The following is a 17,839-nucleotide window of genomic DNA, read 5'->3' as shown; positions in this document are numbered from 1 at the left end:
ATATTTCTATACAGAACCCGGAGATCTCACAGCCGCCATTTATAAAGAAATCGACTCGGTGGGAGGCGGAAGGGAGTTTGGATTTTGTGTTATTTTTAAAAATCAGGGTTTAGTATAAAAAGGTTTTTAAAGTTTTGTAGACGTCGGGAGTCCATAATTCTCTGTGCCCTTTATTCCCGAACGCCAGAGAATCCATCGCGTCTTCCTACCTGACATCTTAATAAGATCACACGCTTGGTACGAGTTCAGGGAATATGGATTATTAATAATAAAATATATTTGCTCTTTTCCCCATCTAATTTAAAAAATGTATCCGTCACCTTCCTTTATTCTATCCATACAATAAATAATACAAAAATAATATTTACCAACTAAAATAATGTATATATTCTAATTATATTCTAATTACGGTATATTGTGAATGAAAATAAAAACCCACATTCTGTGTATATCATGGGAGTAGTACTGTGATCCGCATAATTATTCCTCCCCATTAAGTTCTCTCTGCCCTATTATCAAGTTGCTGATGCTGATTGGCCAAGGAGGACTAGAAATAATGTATGGATATAAACATTTATATATTCTGTTGGGGAAGCTGGTGTGGAAAGGGTGAAACGAGATTTAATAACTACTCAGGGTGAAATGTATCCACATAAAATGTTTTTAATGCCGCGTCTAATGCAAAAAACATTACAAATAATTCCACAGTCATCGCATGAATCATCGCGTCGTTACATTTCCTAATCCCCTCCGTAACCTCCGTCCAATAAACTCGATCATCTGCCCCCCTCCTCCCGCTTTACTGGCCCTTGGGGTCGTTAGCAAAGTAAATTCTTGTTGGAATCCCAGCAATTATTATATAAATTCAAGTTATCGCCATGGCAACTGCTGCAAGGGAGCCCTTGGAAAACGATACCCAGGTTCGCCGTTAAAGCGTTATGGGAGATAAACGAGTTTTGGCCCCCGATGACGGCGTCTGTAGAAGCGAAACGTTTCGAGATCGCGGATGTTACGACCCCGAGAAACTGGACACGGGGGAGACGAGATTACATTACCCGCCGAGCGACCCCGCGCTGTCCACAACCTCGCTATCATCTGAAAATAGCTCCTCACCGGCGGGATCTATTCCACGACGATGAGACGCCGATCGGGGGCCGCGCTCCTTTTTTATTTTTTGGGTTCCGTTAAAGAAAAAATTGTGTGTTTATATTATTTTTGTTTCAGAAAATATTAAGGTTCTCGAAACTTCCTTCTACCGAAGTATCTTACTTACATCGTCCTCTGATCTAATGGCCTTCTGTGCCAACGGCATCGACGGGGCGGGCTTTTTATGTAAATAATCCATAATTTCCCATGATCCCTCGGTGCAGGCGGCATCGGAATCCTCCCTCCAAGCAGGAAAGTGTAAGCCGCTTCCTGTTCTCTCCCTCCGTCAGCCCGAACAGGAAGTTGTAAGCCACTTCCTGTTCTCTCCCTCCTGTCAGCCCGAGCAGGAAGTTGGAAGCCGCTTTCTGTTCTCTCCCTCCTGTCAGCCCGAGCAGGAAGTTGGAAGCCGCTTCCTGTTCTCTCCCTCCCGTCAGCCCAGCAGGAAGTTGGAAGCCGCTTCCTGTTCTCTCCCCGCGTTGTTTTAGCGGACGGCGCATGAGCCTCTAGCACTAGAGATTGTTTCCAGCCGCGCAGGTCCCTCCGTAACGCTATTATCACAGATACCTCAGGGCGACGGGTAATTTATACCCTATGACGGGGCAACAAGATGGCAGCTCCCGCATTCAGCACCAACAGGGGGGTAACAAAAGTTTTTAATAACTAAGTGGGGAAAAATAAGAATATATATAAGAAATAGATTTATGGCGGTAAACATTAGACGCTGTAGAATTATCTCAGAGAAGGTCCTTTTATGTGGGGATGAAATGTAACAAACGTGTGTCCCGTCTGAAACGTACACGCGGACACTCTACACACGCCCCTCGGGCATTCACTGGCTTTAATGCTAATTAGACGGGTTGGACTTTGGGGAATTTATTAGAAGATGATGGATTTTAGCATCGTCAGGAAACAGGGCGCCGAAGCGAAAATAGAACAACGTCCTGAATATGGATTTGGGTCACAGATCCTCGGCGGGTGAGCTGCGATTTTCTTCACTCGTAACTAAGAACGAAACCGGCTAAAAATATTTAAACAATAGAAAAATAGTTACAATAAAAAATAATAAATCAACACAAAATAATACGGAGCAGACAAACTGCAAACTCCGCAAACTGACTCCCCATAACAATATGACATTTATTGACTTATTCTTCATGACATCATTATGCTGGGGTAAATGGGCAAATTCTCTGGGTATTTACCTCAGTCTCAGGGTCATTCACTTTCTCCATTGGCAGAGCTTCATGCTGGGGTATTCTATTACTGTATACAGCGCGGGGGGTTATATTACTGTATACAGTGCTGGGGGTTATATTACTGTATACAGCGCTGGGGGGTTATATTACTGTATACAGCGCTGGGGGGTTATATTACTGTATACAGCACTGGGGGTTATATTACTGTATGCAGCGCTGGGGGGGATATATTACTGTATACAGCGCTGGGGGGTTATATTACTGTATACAGCGCTGGGGGTTATATTACTGTATACAGCGCTGGGGGGTTATATTACTGTATACAGCGCTGGGGGTTATATTACTGTATGCAGCGCTGGGGGGGATATATTACTGTATACAGCGCTGGGGGGTTATATTACTGTATACAGCGCTGGGGGTTATATTACTGTATACAGCGCTGGGGGTTATATTACTGTATACAGCGCTGGGGGTTATATTACTGTATACAGCGCTGGGGGTTATATTACTGTATACAGCGCTGGGGGGTTATATTACTGTATACAGTGCTGGGGGTTATATTACTGTATACAGCGCTGGGGGTTATATTACTGTATACAGCGCTGGGGGTTATATTACTGTATACAGCGCTGGGGGGTTATATTACTGTATACAGTGCTGGGGGGTTATATTACTGTATACAGCGCTGGGGGTTATATTACTGTATACAGCGCTGGGGGGTTATATTACTGTATACAGTGCTGGGGGTTATATTACTGTATACAGCGCTGGGGGGTTATATTACTGTATACAGCGCTGGGGGTTATATTACTGTATACAGCGCTGGGGGTTATATTACTGTATACAGCGCTGGGGGGTTATATTACTGTATACAGCGCTGGGGGGTTATATTACTGTATACAGCGCTGGGGGGTTATATTACTGTATGCAGCGCTGGGGGGGATATATTACTGTATACAGCGCTGGGGGGTTATATTACTGTATACAGCGCTGGGGGTTATATTACTGTATACAGCGCTGGGGGTTATATTACTGTATACAGCGCTGGGGGTTATATTAGTGTATACAGCGCTGGGGGTTATATTACTGTATACAGCGCTGGGGGGTTATATTACTGTATACAGTGCTGGGGGTTATATTACTGTATACAGCGCTGGGGGTTATATTACTGTATACAGCGCTGGGGGTTATATTACTGTATACAGCGCTGGGGGGTTATATTACTGTATACAGTGCTGGGGGGTTATATTACTGTATACAGCGCTGGGGGTTATATTACTGTATACAGCGCTGGGGGGTTATATTACTGTATACAGTGCTGGGGGTTATATTACTGTATACAGCGCTGGGGGGTTATATTACTGTATACAGTGCTGGGGGTTATATTACTGTATACAGCGCTGGGGGTTATATTACTGTATACAGCGCTGGGGGGGTTATATTACTGTATACAGCGCTGGGGGGTTATTACATTACATTTAAAAATATGTCGCCAGCAGATGCCGTAGCGCTGTTATAGAACCGGTTTGTGAAGAGTCTGAACTCAGTTTCCTGATTTTCTCGCCTTATTTATTTGTCTAATTTCATCTCCCTGACGCTGAGACCAGCGTTTCACCCTCATTATCACTTTAATATTCCCGTACGGCGCGGCATCCGCCACCCAGAGATTGTTACTAATCAATTACCAGCAGCTATAGGCAGGGAATGTAACGACGGCCCGGACGTTTCCACCGCGGAAAAATCCAGCGGAAAGACGTCCGGTAAATGAGATATATTTATATTCGGGAATTAAAGGGCCGGAGCGGCACTTATTAAACATCTGATAATTGCTTGTTTTTGTAACATAGTCTGAGAAAATGATTTATATCTAACGTACGGCCTTGAATTGAAATTCTATCAATCTTTAAATAAATTAGAATAATAAATAAATAACATAATATCCTGGTTGGTGTTTTGGGTGGAATGAATGGTATTTGTTTTTTATTTGATTTCTTTCTTTCTTTATTTTGCAGGTTTTACCACATTTATTTTCTGTCCCCTTTCAGTTTGATTGGGAGATTCTAACAGAAACGTAATAAAGATTCCTTAAGAGTAATATTTCTGTCTTCTGTTCTACTTTATGGTATTTGGTAAATTATTCCTTTATCGCCCGTGTTAAACATGGGGCCCTCATTAATGTCTGGGCTTATGGCCCCCAAAATCCTAGCGCCCCACGACACATAAGGGTTAAAAAACGTATGTTATAATAAATTATGTTTCATTTGTACGGTAACTTTGTTTCAACTTGGAATGAATGCAAAGAAACTAAAATCAGAATCCCATCCCGCGGCTCGGAGTTTGAATGCGTCGGGGCCGTCGAGTCATTCTCTATACGTCGCGTTTCGCTCCGTGTTCTGGCGGAGCGATCCATGCAGAAGGAACACGGGAGCTTTTTAACGCGTGAGGTCGTCCCGTAAGCCATCAACTGAAAATGACTTCGAAGAGACCTGAATTTGCAACATTAATCAACTGGGCGTAAAATCTGTTCACTGCTTTTTAGATGTTTTTTTATTTCTTTTGTACTTTTGTTTTATTAAATTATTTCCTTCCAAAAGATTCATTAGAAGAATTTACAAATTTACAGAATGTGTAACGGATTCTATGCATCCGCAGAATATAAGATACCTGAGTACTGAACGGGTTAATTTACAAGATATAACTCAACGTTAAAGGGGATGTTCCATGGAAAAAACACGCTCTTCTTCTTCAGCAGAACCCCCTACGCTGTATTCAGTAATAACCCCCCCAGCGCTGTATTCAGTAATAACCCCCCCCCAGCGCTGTATACAGTAATATAACCCCCCAGCACTGTATACAGTAATATAACCCATTGTATACAGTGGTGTCCGTTGGTGCGGCTCAAACACCGCACTGAGCTGATGCTTTATGGCGATGCTAATGAAGTCCGCTCCTCCATAGACTCTCATGAGTCCGACTGGGTGGCTGAGCCGTTCTATTGTTCCCCACAGGCCGTATGATAAGGAGTCGGGGAGTTGTTTAATAGATTGGGGCTCAGATAACAGAGCGAGAACTCAAGAATACAAATCCCATTGTACAGCGCTACGGAATTTGATGGCCCTATAAAAAACAATAAATAATAATAATATGCAGCCGCCGGATAATAATGACTGATTAAAGTATTTACAGCGGGAGAAACGGGCAACTAGACGGGGGCCGGATGGGGCCGATCTGCGGGGGGTTCTGTGTTTTGAGATTAAACGTCTCCTATGATCTTGTTGGGATTTATCGGTTGCTGTTAGGGAACGCTCTGATTTTTTTATTGTCTCCTTTACAGTCATCTCATCGTGGAAATGTTGTGCAATTGTTCGGTGTCGGAGGGAGTGTTTGTGAGGCTGGTGGTAGACGGGGGGGAGTGGGGTTGTTGTGTAACTGGAGGGTATTTTGTTTCTGCCGCTGACCCTGTCTCTCCGTGTCTTACAGTTTGACGCTGACAGGGACGAGGAGGAAGTGTTTTATGACATCAGCGTCGCGGTTGACAGTAAGATCTTCCCTGCCAAGGAGCCCATCGCAGGTACGTGACTCGGCCGCCGGGTCTGCGCATGCGCGCCTACAGCCCGAATTACTTAGAAATGACATTAACGGCCCCACGAAATCCACAAATGGCTTCTAAACTCCCACAATCTTATAGGAGTTTAATGAGTTAATTTACAGTTTTACATTTAAGAAAAACTCTACGTAGGGGACGCGTTATCCAAAAAACTCTAAATATCCTCAAAATAACGCTGTACAATAACACTGCTTTCAAAATAACATTTACTTATAACTTAAATTATAATCTGTGAATATTTCAGACGCCAATATGAGGGCATTAAGACAAACATTAACCAACAACCCGCCAACCCGAGTCCCAGTCCAGCGGGGGCCACGAGCCCAGTTTGGGCGCCTCTTCTGGTAACAGAACTTCCACCAATGGGGATCTTCCGCTGCTGCGACTAAAAATAACGAGCAACAAAATATAGAATACATTAACCTGTCCAGGCGGGAAGCGGTAGAACCCGGACCCCCTTTATGGACCCTGGAGCCATGCTGGGGCACTAATCACTAAACTGCTGGCATCCTTCAAACTTTGAGACGGAGAGTCGGTATGCGCGCTGCCGGTTTGGCGCTTGGCTCCGGTAGTCTTTAAGCACCGTTGCCAGGGGCAACAACCTCAATGCAGAAACATTCCAGGATAGTTGAATATACCATAAATTCTTGATTAACCCTTTAGTGCCTTTCTCATGAGCAAATTCTATACATCCCGTAGGTTGTCCGGGACGATAATATAGAAATAGTTCTTCTGATGGCCGCATCTACAGCGTATATAAATGGGGAGGTCATTAATTAACCCACGGATGGAAATGGCGGACTGCGGGGAATGGGGGCAGGGACCATTCCCAGGGAGCTCTCATTACAGATAGAGTGTCAGCTTTTTAGATTGAAGTTGGCCGCCGGCTCAGCTGCTCCTCATCCACTCTCAGTCTGAAGGATTCCTCATCATTGTCTATTAATTCAGATACTAAGTATCACCGCGTGACAAAGTCGCGGCTTCCCTGTGTATACCGACAGCAAGCGGTACATCGCCAATAAAAACCTTATAATAGCTAAAAGCGAATGTTTTACTAAAAAGCAAACTGCAGAAATGTCATTTTCTTTCTCCTTACGGTGAGATGAGCGATACGCTGTCTGGCAATCAGGGGGTTAAGTTTACAAAAAGAAAGGGGTACATCAGTCCTAAAGCACATGGATAAATCTCTGTACTCGTACTTATGAATGCAGTGTAATGATTATTTGTATGGCTCAGGTGTATTATATCAGCGTATATCTGAGAAAGGTCCGTCTCACGTCGTGTGACCGTGGCAGTTTCGTCAAATAAATGTTGCATAAGCTATCAAGACCTCAGTGGTCTCTTCTTCACCTTGTATTATACTCCCACTAGCAAGGAGACTAATCCAGTTACTCATCGCCGATATGACTTCTCTTCTCTGCTTTTAGCTGAATGATAGAGCGAGAGACTGACAGCCCCGAATAATTGCACATTATGGGGTAGTATAATAAACCGAGGGGTCACAACGCCCGCCCCCCCCCCCCCGGGGCGACCTGGGGTATTAATTAGTCGCTCTTCGTTGGGGTGGCGGATGGATGCCGTGAGCTACAGACGCCGTCAGTGACTGATTCCGAGTCTCCGCTCGCTGCCTTCATAGTAAATACCGTCTGATTGAAAGGACTGAACACAAACTGCCTCCCGGGGCACAAAGCAATAACACGAGGGGCAATAAATAATACTGATGGCGTAACAGTCTCCATCCAATCATAACATAGAGTGGGAGGTAGGGGTATTAACAGAGAGATGGGGGGGTATGATGCAGAGGGAGGGGGTAAGAATAAGGGGCATAAAACCCATGGAGGGTAAAATGACAAAGAGAAGGGGTATGAGCATAAAGAGGGGGTTTGAATGCAGATAGAGGGGGCATGTCTTGCCATGGAGACCCTTCTTTTAACCATTTGAATGCCGGTCTGCACAGCCCCACTGAAAGGGTTAACCGAGCGTCTCCGCATATTTCTGCGTATTTCTTGTTACTAAGGAAAAACCCAAGAAGGGAAATCACTTTTTTCCCTCGTTAGCCAAAACATACATTTTTGGCAAGTTGAAGGGAGTCTGATAAATGTTAATGAGCCGCGGCGTCCGAGAGCCCGATCCGCGCAACAACCGCTAACGTTCTAATAATCAGGAGATTGCGGGAAGAGAAATCATCGCTGCGTTTATTATCCAGCAATTCCCTAAAATATCAAAAAATAATGCAATCCCCGCCGATAATAAATAAAGTAACGTACGAGATGCCCGGCCGCGGGGAGACCGCTGAGCTCCCGTTACGGCAGCCGGTGCTTATAGAGTCCTCATGGCTCCGGACGAGACGTCCCTCTGGACAGATCCTTTGACTCCTAATTTTCCTGAACCTGCTGGCAGATCGGCCCCCCGCCGGCCCCCGTCTAGTCGCCCGTTTCTCCTGCTGTAAAGACTCAAACCTTAATCAGTCGTTGGTCTCGTCTTAGATTCAGGAGCCGTATGTCTATCCCATGCATGTTTATTACCCTCACTGTATTACCCTCTACCACCTCTGCTGGGAGGCTGTTCCGCTTATCTACCACCCTCTTAGTAAAGTAAAACTTTCTTCCATTCCTTCTAGGACTCTGACCCTCTAGTGTTAGATTCTGGCTTCTTCTTGTAACATTTCTCCTCTGCAGATATCAGACACGGGGTCAACCATCAAAGAGATTGGAGGAAAGGGTGTTTTTAGTGAAAGCAGTGAAAATATGGAATCTGCTACCAGCAGAGGTGGTACTAGCCGATCCAATTGACACTAATGTTGGTCTTTTTATGAATGATTAATAAAGAGCTGATTCATGTAGTGATAAAATGATTAATATTGATTGAGTAAGAATGATTTCTGTTCTCTTCGTCGGCCAATCAGGAGGAGTTTTTTATTTGGTAGAAGAGCTTCAGTTTAATGAACATCACAGAAATCTGAGCTCCGTTTTCATTTAGCGGATTCGTTGTATAGCGCTTTGTTGGGTTACATTTATGGAAAAACAGCCAACAAATACATCATTAATCATCAAAAGCTGCTGCACAGCGTGGGCTGCACGGGGCTTTAAAGCTGCTGTTCCACCTACGCTGCTGAATTAAGCACTTTCTAAATGCAGTCTTAGACAGATCATCGCTCGTATCATCAAACCGTTGTCAAGCGATACAAAAGCAGCTGTTTATTGGCCGTTGCTGTAGAAACCAGAAACAGATTTTTAAAGGTTTTGGTTCTGCGTTTTATCTGATTATAAACCTTCAGAGGGAATTTAAAAAATGACAGATTTACTTGCTGAACATTGCAGAGAGCGCAACTAATGTTTTGTCTAAGTGGAACAGCAGCTTTAAGGGAGCAGCAGCCATGACATTTTTGAAAGAGTGGATTGAGGGTGGTTGTAGAGGGTGGTAGATAAGTGGAGCAGCCTCCCAGCAGAGGTGGTAGAGGGTAATACAGTGAGGGGATTAAACATGCATGGGATAGACATACGGCTGATTAAGGTTTGAGTCTTTAAAGCAGGAGAAACGGGCGACCAGATGGGGGCCGACGGGGGGCGATCTGCCTGCAGGCTCTGGGTCACGTGATCTTTCCTGTTGCCAAGAGTCATTGTAGTCATTTATTGTGACCTACTGATCCTTAAAGACAAAAGTTACTTCCCAGGCACTGACTTCCCGAAGACCCCCATAACCAACGAGGCTGTCCGTGGCTTTCGGATATCTCTTCGTGGCTCGTATTTTCCGAGCGCCGGGAACCCCTCCGGACCGCGTCAGAAAGATGTGCACCTCGAGAAATAAAAAATAAGAGTCGGCTCCAATAAATCCGTTTTATTAGAAGAAACTCAAAGAATCGCAACAAAGAGCCATAAAATGTGTCACTGAAATGACAAAAAAATGACAACATTTAAGGTGGAAAAAGAGAAGTGAACCAGGCCGTCTCAGTCTGCAATTAGAGCGTTGCGGTAGAGTTAGAGCGTCGCGGTAGAGTTAGAGCGTCTCGGGGTAGAGTTAGAGCATCTCGGGCTAGAGTTAGAGCGTCTCGGGGTAGAGTTAGAGCGTCTCGGGGTAGAGTTAGAGCGTCTCGGGGTAGAGTTAGAGCGTCGCGGTAGAATTAGAGCGTCTCGGGGTAGAGTTAGAGCGTCTCGGGGTAGAGTTTGAGCGTCTCGGGGTAGAGTTTGAGCGCCTCGGGCTCCTGGGGATTTCTACTGACTTTGTGTGATTCCCGGCAGGACCCGGAGATCTGGACATCAGTCTCATCGCGGACGGCGGAGAAGCCGAGGCGTTGGGGTTCCGCTTTGAGGAGCAGGTGAGCCCCAAACTCCTCCAGACATTTTTGTATAAAATTATTTTATTTGTGAATTCGATTTCTGTTACTTCTGGAGAACGGGAAACATTCTTACAAATTTAACAAAGGAGACAAAACTGGAAATGGGTTTCATTGTTTTTATGGAAACGATTCATTTTTACATTTTACATTTACATCCATCTAGAAGGCTTCGGGGGAGGGGGGCTGTTTAATAAAGTTACGGTAACACATTTTTGAAGCAGAGTTGTCACAATTCAGATAAAACTGTAATTGGTTCCAGATTGAAGTCCATCTGTCATTTATTTTATTATTATTTCATTTTCCCTTTTTAAATTACTCAGATTGATATTTCCAGCTCCCACATCTGCCATAGCAACTGCATGTCATGCAAATTCCCCTCCGTTTCCCATGATCCCTCAGTGCAGGCGGTATCTGAATCCTCCCGTCAGCCCGGGCAGGAAGTTGTAAGCTGCTTCCTGTTCTCTCCCTCCCATCAGCCCGAGCAGGAAGTTGGAAGCCGCTTCCTGTTCTCTCCCTTCCGTCAGCCCGAGCAGGAAGTTGGAAGCCGCTTCCTGTTCTCTCCCCGCGTTGTTTTAGCGGACGGCGCATGAGCCTCTAGCGCTAGAGATTGTTTCCAGCCGCGCAGGTCCCTCCGTAACGCTATTATCACAGATACCTCAGGGCGACGGGCGATTTATACCCTGTGACGGGGCAGCAAGATGGCGGCTCCCGCATTCAGCATAACAGGGAATAATTGGGGGTTTTTTTCATTTCTTTTATTATACTCAGACTATCCAAAAATACCCGGTCTGACTCATTAAATTAAAAAAATGATATTCTGAAAATAGCAAATTAATGTGTAAATCTTTTTATTTTTTATTAAATTCGATACTATGTTGAAAATCTTCCACGCTCACTTTTATTCTTCTCCAAATCTTCTATTTTAACAAAATCTGTAGAAAAGCAGGTATATCACGGTTGTCATGACAACAAGACTTGCGAGGGAAAGTAGTTCATCTGTCACATGAGATATTTTCCTTTTTCAGTCGATGGTCTTGGTTTTATTTATCGTTCCCACAATATTTTGACAGACGCAGAGAACACAAGATCTTTGCTCCGGTGGAACGAGAGACAACGACTCCGTTCCGCTTCGTGACTTGGAATTATCAGCCAAGCCTTTGGGAAAAAAAAATCTCCTTCCAAAAAACCCAGAATATGCTGAAAACATTATTTCTTATGTGAGTGATTAGAGTGCCTGCTCTGCACAGAAACATCCTGGGTAATGGTGGATATTTGAGCGTAAGAGGGTATCAGACGTAGAATCAGATGGGAAGAAGCGGGTAGCAGATGTAGAATCAGATAGGAAGAAGCGGAATGTTGAGGGGCGTGGTTTTGCGGGGGGCGTGTTTCAGAGGCGCACTCAGCGCACATCATAGTTATATTGTTACAAAGTCCACGATCGTCAACAATTCCGAGTCCCATAAATATAGATCCAGAAAACCCCAATGAGTCATTTATCTGATAATGCCCCAAAGGAGTAAAAAAGGCAAACCCATCTTCACTGCAGAGGCGATGAGATATTTCCCCGGATCGGAAGGACACAAGCTTTATAACCCTGAAAGGCTGACTGCGTTGTTAGAAAGACATTTGATGAAAAGATTAACCAAATTTGTGAAAAACCACTTCCCTCGGTAGTACATTCCCCATCTTCAGGGGCGGGCTGGGCCGGGGGGCTGATGCTGCCGGCCGGTGCTACTTTAATACTTTTTTTTTAAATTTAATATGGCAAGCCGGACCGGCTATTAAAAAAAAATAGTATTAAAGCAGCGCCGGCCGGCGGCATCAGCACCCAGCGGCCGTATGCGATGGCCGCCAAGTGATGGGAGCAGCGTGAGGGGTGAAAGCTCCGCCCCCTCGCACTCACCTTTCACCCCTCACGCTGCTCCCATCACTATGCGGCCATCAGATTGTTGGAAATCGAATCTAAACGGCCGCTGGGTGCTGATGCCGCCGGCCGGCGCTACTTTAATACTTTATTTAATTATTTTTAATATGGCAAGCGATCCGGCATATTAAATAAATAAAAAAAAGTATTAAAGGAGCTCCGGCCGGCGGCATCAGCACCCAGCGGCCGCTTAGATCAGTTTTCCAGCAGCCTGATGGCCGCATAGTGATGGGAGCAGCGTGAGGGGTGAAAGGTGAGTGCGAGGGGGCGGAGCCACTTCACTTCACTTGCCCCCCGTTTCTATAATCTGTTCTCTCGCTCGTCTCTGGACGCTCTCCGTATCAGGCATCAAGGGAGGAAAGGGGCCAAAGGGGAGGAACGGAGGCATCAGGGGAGAAACAAGGGGTATCAGGGGAGGAATAAGGGGTGTCAGAAGAGGAAAGAGGGGCATCAGGGGAGGAGAAAGGGGCATCAGAAAAAAGAAATGGAGGATGGAGATTAGGAGCCCAAAGAGGGCCAAACTATGGATGATGGACTTCATTCCCAACTTTATTCATCAGGGAACGGTTTAGAACAATTACCCCGACACCAGATCCATTTATATTGTCAGCAATCTGCGGGAAAAGCTAGAAGTTTCTGCAGATCTCTAAACAGAGACGTCGGTATCTGCGTCTGACGGTCTCTCCGCTCACGGGGGTAAAAATAACCTCCACGGCGCTCAGGATGAGACGCGAAAGCGATATCCGTCACCCGATTCTGGGAGAAACAACGATAGAATAAATGCAAAAGCCAGCTCACCTCCCTATATATTCATCAGCACGGATCCGCACGGACTCGATGCGTGGAATAAACACAAAGAAAAAAGAAAAAAAAACGATGACAGAGAAACAACGATTCACTGACGATAAGAAAACAACATAAATATCCAAGAAACCCCCCCCCCCCAATCGTCCATCAAATAAACGTCGCCTTCAACGCTCAGACTGACAGCCAAAGGAGAGCCCGGGGGCAGCTTCTGGGTTTATTTAATCAAAAAAGGAATAAACGGGTGAAAAAACAGCAATAAACGCTGCTGCGTGTCCCGCTCTCACATCATTCCTGTCCTATTTTTGGAGTAATTAATGTAGATTCTTTTTATTTCTGGGATATTGGGGAGAAAAACGTAAAGCGGGTCTTAAAGGAACAGATGTTTGGGTCACATTGATAGGAAATTAGCATTAAATCCCCAAATATCCAGGAGAGGGTTAAACGGGGAGAGCGAGAACCAATAGACCCAAACGGAGTAAAATCAGACATAAATCGCAACCAGGATATCGTACAGCGCTCTGGAATATGCTGGAGCTATATAGATGAATAAATAATAATAATAATGAATAAACAATAATAATAATTAATAAATAATAATAATGAATAAATAATAATAATGTGGGTTCGCTATGGTGAGTCTGAACGGGAAAATGGAGCCGACCTAATACAAAAAAAAAGGGCTGATCAGTGATTAGATTCGTAATTAAAAGTATTAATTTTAGTTAAAAAAAAATAAATGTATTTTAAATAAAATAAATACGAATTTAATTTATTAAATCAATCAATATATTCTGAATAAAATGAGATGAAACGTTGTTAGAATAATAAACATTATAAACCACGCTTGTTACGGTGAACCCGTCAGGGGGTCCTCCGTCCCGGCAGCTCTCCGGGGGCCGATCCGCCGGCAGGTTCTGGGTTTCTAAATAATAAAGCAGCAAAAGAAAAAGAATAATAAATTCTGCCGGATTAGAAAGATTTTGCTAGATTTTTGAACGGCTTTCTGACGATAATCACCGGCGTGCAGCTCTCCGGTCCACAGCAGCGGAGGCTCCGCGCACCTCGAGAACACAGCAAATAATGAAAAAAACATTAAAAAAAGTAAAAAACCACCAAGAAAGAGGGGAGAGAATCAGAAACCCCTACCTGCCCCCGACAGCACATCGCACGCGGTCTCTCCTATAATGATAAAAAAAGAATAAGAAGAAAGTAAAAGAAGGATGTATTAGTAGGGAGAGATCACTTGTTCCGTGTTATAGAATTTGTTACATTTATCCGGAAAGATTTTTTGTTATTTTCTTTCGCATTCCAGCCGCGAGATGTTTCAGCAGATTGTATACGGAGTGTTTTCAGTTTTCCCGTCACATGAATATGTAAAAAGCGTATTTTTCTCGCAGAGTTGGCCTCGTATCGTCTGCCGTTCGCTGCTAGATGGCGGAATATTTCCCGAGATTCTGGGTGAACGCCGAGAAATCTATTAGTATTTTATTACCTTATAGAAAACAGTTTGATCTCCATGCGCTGCCGGGAGCCCGATAGACGATGGAGTTTAATCTCCTGCATTTAAAGTCAGATGGGGTCGGATTTTAGGGAATTGATGTCCTGACCTTTGAGCTGACAGCGGTATTATTACTGTATACAGCGCTGGGGGGTTATATTACTGTATACAGCGCTGGGGGTTATATTACTGTATACAGCGCTGGGGGGTTATATTACTGTATACAGCACTGGGGGGTTATATTACTGTATACAGCGCTGGGGGTTATATTACTGTATACAGCGCTGGGGGGTTATATTACTGTATACAGCGCTGGGGGTTATATTACTGTATACAGCGCTGGGGGGTTATATTACTGTATACAGTGCTGGGGGGTTATATTACTGTATACAGTGCTGGGGGTTATATTACTGTATACAGCGCTGGGGGGTTATATTACTGTATACAGCGCTGGGGGTTATATTACTGTATACAGTGCTGGGGGGTTATATTACTGTATACAGCGCTGGGGGGTTATATTACTGTATACAGCGCTGGGGGGTTATATTACTGTATACAGCGCTGGGGGTTATATTACTGTATACAGCGCTGGGGGGTTATATTACTGTATACAGCGCTGGGGGGTTATATTACTGTATACAGCGCTGGGGGTTATATTACTGTATACAGCGCTGGGGGGTTATTACTGTATACAGTGCTGGGGGTTATATTACTGTATACAGCGCTGGGGGGTTATATTACTGTATACAGCGCTGGGGGTATATTACTGTATACAGCGCTGGGGGTTATATTACTGTATACAGCGCTGGGTATTATATTAGTGTATACAGCGCTGGGGGTTATATTACTGTATACAGCGCTGGGGGTTATATTACTGTATACAGCGCTGGGTATTATATTAGTGTATACAGCGCTGGGGGTTATATTACTGTATACAGCGCTGGGGGTTATATTACTGTATACAGCGCTGGGGGTTATATTACTGTATACAGCGCTGGGGGTTATATTACTGTATACAGCGCTGGGGGTATATTACTGTGTACACCGCCTGGGGGTTATATTACTGTATACAGCGCTGGGGGGTTATATTACTGTATACAGCGCTGGGGGGTGATATTACTGTATTCAGCGCTGGGGGTTATATTACTGTATACAGTGCTGGGGGTTATATTACTGTATACAGCGCTGGGGGGTTATATTACTGTATACAGCGCTGGGGGTTATATTACTGTATACAGCGCTGGGGTAATATTACTGTATACAGCGCTGGGGGTTATATTACTGTATACAGCGCTGGGGTAATATTACTGTATACATCGGCCGTTGGATAGCATTCTAATTACTCTCCAAATTATGTTAAACTCAGCAGGACTTTCCAGGATTTACTGGACACTCGGGTCTAATAGGAAGAAAAAATTATATAAAATGTATTAATCGATGAATTTATCATATTACCTGACACATTAACCCTTTGATATCAGTTATCATTCATTAACTGTTTATGAAACCCGGGGTCTTTGTGGTAATAATTCTGTTCCTTTCATATCTTTTCAGGCGCAGGAAACGGGTCGTCTGTACGGAGCGGATTCCCAGCGAGGTTGGTTCGGGGATAATATTCAGATATCGCAGTCTGCTCTGTTAGTGTGAAGTTACTCGTTAAGTGATATTGTTTGGAGGCGTTTCTGTCCGTCTGTCCGTCTCAATGTAATTCTTTTCTTTTTTTGATCTTACAGAAGATCTGAAGAAGTCGAGAGTCGTCTTCGTTGTCGGTGAGCGAAAGATCTGCGGGTTTTATATCTCTGTAAAGAGTCTGTATCCGCCTGTCAGTGTTCTGTATTACACCACTAGGTAGCCAATAGGAGAAAAGCTGGGCAGAGTATGATGCATAAACTCACAGAAGGAATCCGTTACTTGGTACAGCAGGGGGCAGCACTTTACACCCGCAGGTTGGTAACATATAAGGTACTGCTATGGCAATTATAACAGACCACCTATGATGGGAGTAAATCCGCGTCATGTATATTTTTGATCATGTTTTTGAAATTCATAAAAGCACCCGAATCTTTTATAGTTTCTGCCCCAGAAAGTTAATGAAAATCACTCAGAAAAGTAAAAACATAAAAATATTCCCAGTGACGCCGGACCCATTCAACCCTACGTACACACGCTATCGCCCACTATCCCCAGACTCACCCCTGACCTTCTATCACCATACACGTACCCATTCACTTACACGTACCCATTCACTTACACGTACCCATTCACTTACATGTACCCATTCACTTACACTTACCCATTCACTTACACTTACCCATTCACACACTCACGCTCTTCCTTTCCCTTCCCACCCTGCTCTACCCCTCTCTCTTTTCCTTGCCCAGAGTTCCGTCTCACTGCGGCTCCCACTCTCTGCGAGCTGCTGCTCTACTGCTGCTAATAATGTGTGTTACGTGACCCCGCTTGGCACCTCTGTCGCGGGGGGGCCTGTGTGCCGTCCACCTGCAGAACTCGCCCCAGGGGGCCCCAACGTGCGTCGGATCTGGTATCCAAACCTGACAACAATGCAAAGCTAGAACCCAATGCCAGCCCTGACCCCCGCTCAGGTTAGACCCCCCCCGCTCGTAACCCCCAACAGTGATTGGCCGTTCCGGACGGAATGTTTTAAAGCCAAACTTTTCTGCCAAGTTCTCCGAAGCAGAAGAAGGATTTGATGGATGAGACGCCCCCCCCAAATACGATACCCCCTCGTTCTGCAGGTCCACGTCATGGGAGTTTGAGCTTAAAATGAACCAAAATACCAGATAATAATAATAATCATGATTTTGATGCAGGCTGTGGTTCCGATTGTTTTGGTTTTTTTAGTAAATTCCATCGCCGTTATACATCGTGTCTCAGGGGTCTGCGGGACCCTCGAAAACAAGAAACCAGAATCAGTGCTAAAGCCCAGCCGCGAATCAACTCCGAGAGACGCGTTTTACGTTTTCACCCTCCCTTCTCTGCACTAATTACACAAATTCACTAATAATTGGATTTTCTCTAATTGGCCGTATTTCAGGAAATTAATTTACCTCCCAGAAGTAACATTTTTCGCAGACTAAATTTAAACTAATTGGGCTTTTTTTTCCCCTGCAGCTAAACGCATTTTGCTGAGAATTCTTTGCCCCCCCGCAGTCTGCTGAGTCCGGCGTCACTGGGAATATTTTTACGTTTTTACTTTTCTGAGTGATTTTCATTAACTTTCTGGGGGAGAAACTATAAAAGATTCGGGTGCGTTTCCGAAATTCTAAAACATGATAATAAATATACACGACGCGGCTTTACTCCC

At 44.5% G+C, this 17,839-nt stretch overlaps 1 protein-coding gene across 1 annotated transcript in view; it reads left to right on the top strand.

Moving 5' to 3' along the window:
- LOC149278399 (adenylate kinase isoenzyme 5-like) overlaps positions 1–17,839 on the top strand; it is a 52,684-nt gene that overhangs the window by 31,364 nt on the left and 3,481 nt on the right. Inside the window, exons 7-10 of the mRNA XM_089502014.1 lie at positions 5,823–5,913; positions 10,188–10,264; positions 16,069–16,111; positions 16,248–16,283. Of these exons, the coding sequence (XP_089358140.1) occupies positions 5,823–5,913; positions 10,188–10,264; positions 16,069–16,111; positions 16,248–16,283 (247 nt within the window). The remainder of the gene's footprint in view (positions 1–5,822; positions 5,914–10,187; positions 10,265–16,068; positions 16,112–16,247; positions 16,284–17,839) is intronic.

This window comes from Sceloporus occidentalis, unplaced genomic scaffold (assembly GCF_023333645.1).
Source record: "Sceloporus occidentalis isolate IW3139 unplaced genomic scaffold, rSceOcc1.0.p SCAF_190, whole genome shotgun sequence".
NCBI classification, from domain to species: Eukaryota; Metazoa; Chordata; class Lepidosauria; order Squamata; family Phrynosomatidae; genus Sceloporus; species Sceloporus occidentalis.
The sequence above is the reverse complement of the archived record's forward strand: the minus strand, read 5'-3'. Positions and strand labels throughout refer to the sequence as shown.